The sequence below is a fragment of the Bison bison genome, unplaced genomic scaffold (assembly GCF_000754665.1).
Source record: "Bison bison bison isolate TAMUID 2011002044 unplaced genomic scaffold, Bison_UMD1.0 scf7180017864473, whole genome shotgun sequence".
Classification (NCBI taxonomy): domain Eukaryota; kingdom Metazoa; phylum Chordata; class Mammalia; order Artiodactyla; family Bovidae; genus Bison; species Bison bison.
The window spans coordinates 19,246,880-19,255,221 of NW_011495034.1; the positions used below are offsets into that span (position 1 = coordinate 19,246,880).

Consider the following 8,342-nt stretch of genomic DNA (forward strand, 5'->3'; position numbering starts at 1 on the left):
TAGTTTTCATGGAAATGTCAACTTTTGTATGACGGGGACAGCTGGCCTGGTCCCAGAGAGGGGTCTGCAGAAAGAAGGGTCCTGTGACCAGAGATATGAGGGGTGATGAGGCCACAGATGGGAGGGGTGATATGATGGGCAGGGGAGACAAGTCTATGAGGCCTGCGCTTTCTCACCAAAGGCAGAATCCAGCCAAACTCTTGCTTGTTGATTCCGACGATGTAGGGAACGGTGTTGAAGTTCTTTTCAGCCAGCATCTCTTCTGGCATCTTCGGCAGCAGCACTCCGTCAACCACGGTGGGCAGGAAAGGATAGGTCTGGGGAAGAGGGCAGAGTATTGTCTGTGCTTCCCCTTTGTGGCCGGTGGCCACACGCTCAGAGCTAAGTCTGTGGACCCCAGAGGGCAGAACTCTGACCAGGAGACAGCAATAGTCAGGTGATGGGGGCAAATCTTCACTCAAATTGCTATAAAAGTATGTTATAAATGGGTATTTAATTTGAAAAGCATAATTAATATATCCCTATGCAACTCTCCATCTATAGTCAGTTCTTGCAAGCACCTCTTTAGGAAACCACCCTCACCAGGAAGCCCCCCATTTTGGGGTCACTTTAGAAAAGCTATAGCATAACTAACCTTTGAACCAGGCCCCCTGATGCTCTACTCATCTTCAGCCCAAGCACACCTGTCAGATCTTTTAATCACCCAATGCCCTGCCCAGCTTGTTGGTTCTCCCCATAGATCAAAGAAGCAGAAATAAAGAATAAGAAATTCACAGATGATCGGACCTCTTCCCTAGCTGACACATTTGGAATCTCCCCAATATAAGAGCAAGGTAACATCTAGAGGAAGACCAGGAGGCGTCTACAAGCTGCACACACGCCTGCAGGCGAACAGGGCCGGTGACCACTCTGGACCCCTCATCTCAGGGATGAACTGAGGTGACTTCTCGGTTGCTCCTTAAAAGGTTTCATAGCCAAACAGAAACTTGGTGGTTTTTGGGAGGACACTGAGCCCACCGTCTCCCCAGATTGTGAGCATTCTGATTAAAGGTTGTGATTGGCCAGCAGCAGGAACCCCTCTTGACTTGGTAATATTCTCATTATTCGTGATATTTAAGTTCTATAAAGTCACCATGACTCTGATATAGCGAATGCTGAGCTGCTGTGCTGGTGAAATAAGGAATCAGGTTCCTGAGAGCCTCTGGTAACATTTTTTCAACCTTGTTCTGTAAATGTTTCTGTTTAAAGATACCTTATGTAATATATTTATTTCTTATAGATAGTTATATATAATATTTATTGATAATGAAACACCAGTCAACAAGGGCTCAATGTTTTTCGGCTCAGGGAGGCTGCTGTTGGAGTTTCCTGTGAGACTGGGAGGAGGGTGGTGTCCTGAGGACTGAGACTCATGGCTCCTTTCCCCACAGATCTGGAAACAGTGCAACTTGCACAGCCAGTCAACCCTGCAGCCCCCAGGAGATGATCCGGGCTCCTCTTGAAGGCTTCTGAAGAGCCCCTTACCCAGTCATCTCCAGTCCCCGCAGTGGAGGTTTCTCATCCACCTTCTCCCAACAGGGCGTTTTAAGGAATGTACACAAGACTAGGGGCTGGCTGGGGACAGGGACTAGAGTTGATGACAGAGAGCACTGGCCTGGGGGCCGGGGCACAGGTTCTGGTCCCATTATATGGTCATCCTAGCTGTGAGACCCAGGAGGTCACAGCCCCTCTCTCGGTGTCAGCACTATAAACAGTAGGATTTACTAAGATTCCACATGAAGAATTCTTTCATTCTTTTCTAATCATTAACTGAAGCTTAAGGTGATAAGACTTAAAATGTGTAATCAAGAAACCAAAAGTCCTTACCTCTGTAGGGTCTCCATATAAAACAAGAGTGAAAAAATTCTGTGAAGACAAAGACAGAGGTTGTGGTGAGGAGGCTTCCTGGGAGGAAAGCTGACTTATGTGAGCTGTGCTGAAAGGTATCAAGTGCTCCCTCCTGGCGCCTCCGTGGCTGGGCTGAAAGGAAGCGGGCAGGACACCCTCCCCCGGGCACCAGCAGAGGGAGGTGTGGGATGGGGGAGGGGAGCTCTGCAGAGGACTGTTGGTGCCTGCCTTGCCCTCCACCCATTTTCTCTTCTTGTTCCTCCAGGCAACAACACCCCGATTTTCCTTTGGGGGAACCCCCTGTTCCCCACTCTCACTCCATGATTGCAGATATCTCTATGTGCCCTCAGATGCACCAAAATCCCTGAATACAGGGACTACTTCAGGGGTGGACATGTGCCCATGTCATTTGAATAGAGTTCATCCAAATTTTTGCTGCAATTGTTGGGAAATAGGGTTTCTAAGGAGATAATATGTAAGACTAGAGTACTGTTGCTGTCTTTAACCTCCCCAGGGGACAAATCTGAGAATGATGCCAACACCGAAAGGTAAAAGCTGAGGGATAGAGACAGTTTCTTAATAATAGCATATGTGTATCTGGATCCAGCCATGCCTGAAGCCATGGACTCCTAGACTTGTCAGTGAGTTACCTAAGATTCTGTTATAACATATTCCTTTCTCAAGGCACTTTGAGATGAGTTTTCTTATCTTGCTTTAGAAAATCCTGACTCATACAAGCTGACTGAAATTCAGCCCAGCCCACACTTCTCTTTGTTGTGAGCTTACCGAGACTGTGCTAGTTCTATTGTGATGCTGAAGTTAACAAGCCTGACCCTGTAAGGGGAAATCCCTTTAAGGATCCCTCCATTATGTGTTGTAGGGCCACAATCCAGGGGTGTGTGTGTGTGTAATGGGGAGAGAAGATAATCCTAGAAACACTTCCACATGATCTCAGAAGAATAACATGGACTCTTAGGTTCTCTGGGTTTTCCCAACGTCACCAAATCTCCCCCTAAATAAGGTGGATCTCTTGTGCCACATGGAGTTTTAGAAAGAAATTTATACCGGAAAACAGTTGTGTATTTATCTTTGAGCACAGTGGTCACCTTATTTGAGCCTGAGAAACCAAGATTCAAGGCTACTTTGGACTTAAACCATGGGAATAGAGCAGAGTCCAGTGCTGGAGTCTAGACCCTGGGAGTCCAGGAGTAGTAGTCTCAGGATTCCAGGGTCCAGACAGAGAGAGTCCAGGTGTTCCGGCTACTCCAACAGTTCCCATTGGCTCTAAATGTGGTGTTGTCTGGGTATCTGTCATGCTGTAACCTCCTGTGATGACCCACCACCATAGCCATCAATCCCGAATGTCACCTTCTCTGTGAAGCAGCCCTGCGTGTTATAATGAACGCTCCCCTCTCTGTACTCCCACCACACTTAATCCACTAAGTCTATGTGTGTCTTTCTCCTTGAATAGTTCCTTGTAAACAGGGACTATAGCCAATTATGTCTGCATCACCCACTCTGTTACCTCCACCCACACACCTACCAGAGGTGGGTGGATGGATGGATGGGTGGATGGATAAATGGATGCATGGATTGATGAAACTGATCACTATGTGGAGTATGGATGAACTGGGGGGTTACTGGGCAGATGGATTATACCCAGCAGATTAGCTGGGGATGGTTCACTGATTTTACAGAGACGGGTGACAAAATAGATATATAGATGATTGGTAACAGATGAATGAATGTTATAGATGAATTGATATTGGACTGATGAAAAGATACTGATGAACTCTAATTCATCGATAGATGGACAGATATATAATAAGATGATGACCGAACTGATGAATGGATGAACAGGTGGCTGGATGAACGGGTAGATAAACAGTTATGACGGAACGATGACTGAAGCAGACATGCAGAAAACCTAGAAAACTGGGCTACCACTGGGTCATAACTGAGGTGGTCTTGAGATAAGGTGTGGCAAGCTTTCTGAAATTATTTGTTCTACATAACCCCATCCCTAAAATTCAAGGTGATAACTATCTCTGAGCATATGTAATGTTTAATTTCTTAAAAATATATCAGAAAGCAAGATTGGAAAAGGTAAGTTTCGATAAATATGAGGGGTCATTGTTCAGTTGTTCATTCTGTTATTCACTGTCTTTGGTAACATCTGAGATACTCAAAAAAAAAAAAAAAAGAAAGAAGGAACATTCGCATTGAGATCCAGAGGCTGACACTGCTCTCTCCTGGGAGCTGAGAAACTGTCCCAGGTAGTTTTACCAGGGCAAGAGGATTGAAGCTGAAATGATGAAGCCTGGGACCATGTTCCCAGGGTGGGCGGCTTCTTTTTCCAAGAGAGTGGATGAACTTACCATCTTTTGTGTTACCTCCAAGAGCTCATCCTCTGTCTTGTGGCGCAGGCAGTGAACAAGGACAGCTGAGGTGATGGTTTTGCAGCCAGCAAAGGCAGCAATTTGCTGTAGAGATCACAGATGACAGCAGAATTCAAGAGCCATGCCTCTTCCCTCCATCAATACCGAAGTGTTCTGTCCCAACCTCCCTTTCTATAGGCAGTCCGTGGTAGCAGTAAACACCCTAGACCAGTAGGTCCTGGGTCCAAGGCATGCCGGTTATACTCCTCAGCCTCTGCTGTTTTATCTCTGTTAAACAAGGTGGGCATAGTGATCTCAAAGCTGAACATCTAAATAGAGGCAGCACGGAGGGGCTGCTTAAGAGCATGGAATCCAGAGTCCCACTTTCTAATCTCAAATCTTGACTCATCCAATTAATAGCCATTTGACCTCAGGCCAGTCAGTTGCAAACTGCAGCCAGAGGGGAAGATGCAGAAGAGAAGTCAGGCGCCACAATGATGGGGCCCTGAAGAGTGTGCACGGGCTGCCCAGAGCCTGGTCCAGTGTCTGACATACATCAGAGCTCAGTCTGTATTTGGTGGAAAAATAAAAAAAGGCACAGGAAGAAGTAGAGGAGAGAGAAACAGCGAGAGTGCAAAATAAGAGTGTCAGGTTCTCCATTCTTTGATTTCTTGTCTTGTTTGATAGCAAAATCCAGTCCCATCTCCGAGACCTTTCTTTCCTTTAAATGAGCTCCCCCTTTTGGACCTAAGCCTGATTAATGGGCATCTGCTGTTAATATCCTAAAATTCTGAAAACATTCTCAAAAATTCTAAAAATTCATGGGGCCCCTTCTCTCCCTTTTCTATTTACCAGTCCCTTCAGTCAGTGCCGCCCCCAGCGCTCTCCAAATCAGCTCTCGCAGCCTGATCAAAACGCTCTGTGTCACTGACTCCAAGGCACACTCCTCAGCAGAGCCTCTGTGTTGCTCACCCTTCCTAGTCTTCCTAACACTCACCAAATAAAGCCATAGTCCTCACCAGCTCCTATGCGCTATGGCCCTGCCATGGTCCCATGCACAGCTCTCTCCAGGTTTCCTCTGAAATTTCTGCTCTGCCCACATCAGCCTTCTTCAGTCTCTCAAGACTTTTGCTCCTGCCACGGGACATTTGTGCAGACTGTTCCTGTTTCCTGGATATTCCTTGCTTGCCAAGTAATTTACTGCTTACCCTTCTCATCTCAACTCTTTGATCATTTCTTTTTTTTCAGGAAGCCTTTCCTGATAACCTTCCCTGTACCGTGGATGAAGAGCTCCTTTTGGGTTCTGTTATGACCTCGGATACCTTCCTTTATTGCTCTAGGTACAATTGACATTTTATAACTGGTAAAATTATGTAATCATCAATCTCCCTCCTTCTTGAGAATAGAATCTAGGTATCAGGTTATCCCCAAACTATCTGCTGCATGAATCAATGAAGCCATGAAGACTTCTCAGGCACCCGCCTCGTCACAAAGTCCCTAGGGAGAAGCCACTCCAAGCCACCATAGTGTAAGCGAGTTCACTTGATCTTAGACCTCGACTGAGATAATACATGATGGCACACATTTGGGGCAGCACCCACCAGGCACACTTTGGGACGTGTGTTCAGTGGAAAGCGCACGGGGCTGGCAGACCAGAGTCATGAGCCTGAGTCCAGCCCTGCCCTCCTCACTCACTGACCTTGGCTAGGCTCTTGTACTTCAGCTCTCTGCCCCAGTTTGCTCAGTGGTAGAACTGGGAGGTGGGCTGAGGTGTGTCCTTGCCCTCCTGTTCAGCCATTTCTCACATCTATGCTTTTCTGAGGATGTCAGCCAGACTGAACTCTAAAAAAGGGCCCTGACAACTCCAGGAGGGCAGTGCGTGGTGTGTGGGCAGTCCAGCGTGAGACCTACCTCAGCTGCAACCTTCGAGTCCCTCTTGACCAGGGTGGAAGTGAGGGCCACGCCGCTCTCAGAGATGGCCCGGTGGAAGAGATTCCTGGCCAGGGGGGATAACACCTGCAGGACCGTGTTGAGAAGGGAGTTTATGCTCACGGGAGGAAGGGGGTTTGTTCTTGAAGAGCCACACCCATCCACACCCCTGTCCTGGACTGCTCCCTTGGAGGCCTGGGCCTGGTTCTGTGAGAAAACCTCAGCTGGAGGGAGGCAGGAGCAGAGTGAGGGACAGAACAGGCGGTGAGTGGCGCCCACTAACTGTAACAATCAACAGTATCTGAGGGCAGCTTAGCAACTCCTAGCAACACTTTAGCAGCACAGTTCTCGTGGCAACTATACTCAAGTAAGAATTAATTAAAAAAATAAAGGTGAATAAAATTTTTTAAATGGCTGGGGAAATATAAAATAAAGAAAGAAAATAAAGGCACAGTTCTGACTTCCCGTTTCCATTACTCAGAATTTATCCTAAGGAAAATAAGCATGGAGGTACACAACAATTTTTAATAATGCTCATGTTGTTTATAATAGTAAAAATTGGAAACAATCCAAGGTTTCAATATTATGAGACTGGATAAACAACATATTTTTCATTCTTACGATGAAATAACTTGACTATACATACAAAAAATGAAAGACTGTTTAATACTCAGAGAAATATTTATGTCATTTCATGATGCTAGGGAAAGTTTGTCTTTAAAAATTTCTAACTAGGGCCTCCCGTGTGGTCCAATGGTTAAGAATCCACCTTCTAATGCAGGAGATATGGGTACAATCCCTAGTCTGGGAAGACCCCACATGCCATGGAGCATCGAAGCCCATATGCCACAGCTACTGAAGCCCCTGCACCTAGAACTGAGCTCCGCAACAAGGCATGGTGCTGAGACGCCCCCACACTCAAACAAAGAGTGTGCAGCAATGAAGACCCAGCACAGCCAAATATTTCAAAAAGGAATTATAAAAATTCTGGTTATATTCATAGATGGATAGACAGATAAACAGGGTAAATTATGGAGAAGAACTAGAAAAATACAGCTCAACATGAGTATCCAAGGATAATGGAATTGCGAATGATTTTTTTTCTTTGAGATTTTCTGTACTTTTCGTTTTTTCCACTTCATGAAGCATAAAAACATTTTCCTCTGAGTGTTCAACTGTGAAATCAATATAAGTTTTTAAAATGCAGTAATAGGGACTTTCCTGGTGATCCAATGGTTAAGATTCCAAGCTCCCAATGTAGGGGGCTCAAGTGTGATCCCTGATTGGAGAACTAAGATCCCACATGCAAAGCGGCCAAAAAAAAAAAAAAAGAGGCACTAATAGCACTAACCCTCTGCTCAAATGTGAGGTGGTTGGAGTGCTTCCCACAGCTCCCAGCACCTTCTAATCTGGCTTTCCAGCTTTGCTTCCCTTGGTGTCTCCCCCATTCCCATTCCCCACACCGCACTCCCAGGTCCTGTCTGTGTCCCCTTGTCACCTGTCCCATCCCCCATCCCTCCTCTTCTTCTCCTTCTCCCCAGCCCAGCTCCATCCCTCAGCCCCAGAGACTGCTGCCCTCCCTCCTGGGCATGGACAAGCACCCAGAGCCCTCAGAGGGGACCCCCAACCTGTTCCTAGTGCTTGTGTCTCCCTGAACTGTAGGCCTGGCTTCAAGTCAGACAAGGACACCCAGACCAACCTCATGGTCAGCTCCTCTGATTAATCATTTACACCCACCCCTAATCTCAAAAGAAGTGAGGCGAATCCTAACGTTAAAATGATTAAGAAGGAGAGGATGAGCTCAACCGACACAGGACAGCAAGAGAGTGTCTGTCACAGCTGTGGCTGCAGCTACGGCCCTGGAGGCTGAGCTGAGCCCTGAGCTTCCTGGAGGCCAAGGGGAGTCTGGCCATTAACTCTCCACCATCTGATGCTGCACAGAGTCAGGTCAGCCTTGAATCCAGGTCTTGGAAGTAAAGGTCCCAGGACTAGATGGGATGATCTGCAAGGGGTCCTATCAGCAGCCACATCAGGGCTAGGAAGACCTACAAGAATGGAGACACTTTCCGCTCCTGCTGACTCCCCAAAGATGGTCACAGAGCCTGGATCCCCTCCAAAGTTGGCAATGTTCTCCTGGACCCAGTGCAG

At 46.8% G+C, this 8,342-nt stretch overlaps 1 protein-coding gene across 1 annotated transcript in view; it reads right to left on the bottom strand.

Annotated features, from left to right (window-relative positions):
* LOC105004384 (liver carboxylesterase-like) overlaps nt 1-8,342 on the bottom strand; it is a 32,118-nt gene that overhangs the window by 8,831 nt on the left and 14,945 nt on the right. Inside the window, 5 exon segments of the mRNA XM_010861974.1 lie at nt 177-317; nt 1,867-1,905; nt 4,266-4,370; nt 6,177-6,281; nt 8,244-8,327. Of these exon segments, the coding sequence (XP_010860276.1) occupies nt 177-317; nt 1,867-1,905; nt 4,266-4,370; nt 6,177-6,281; nt 8,244-8,327 (474 nt within the window).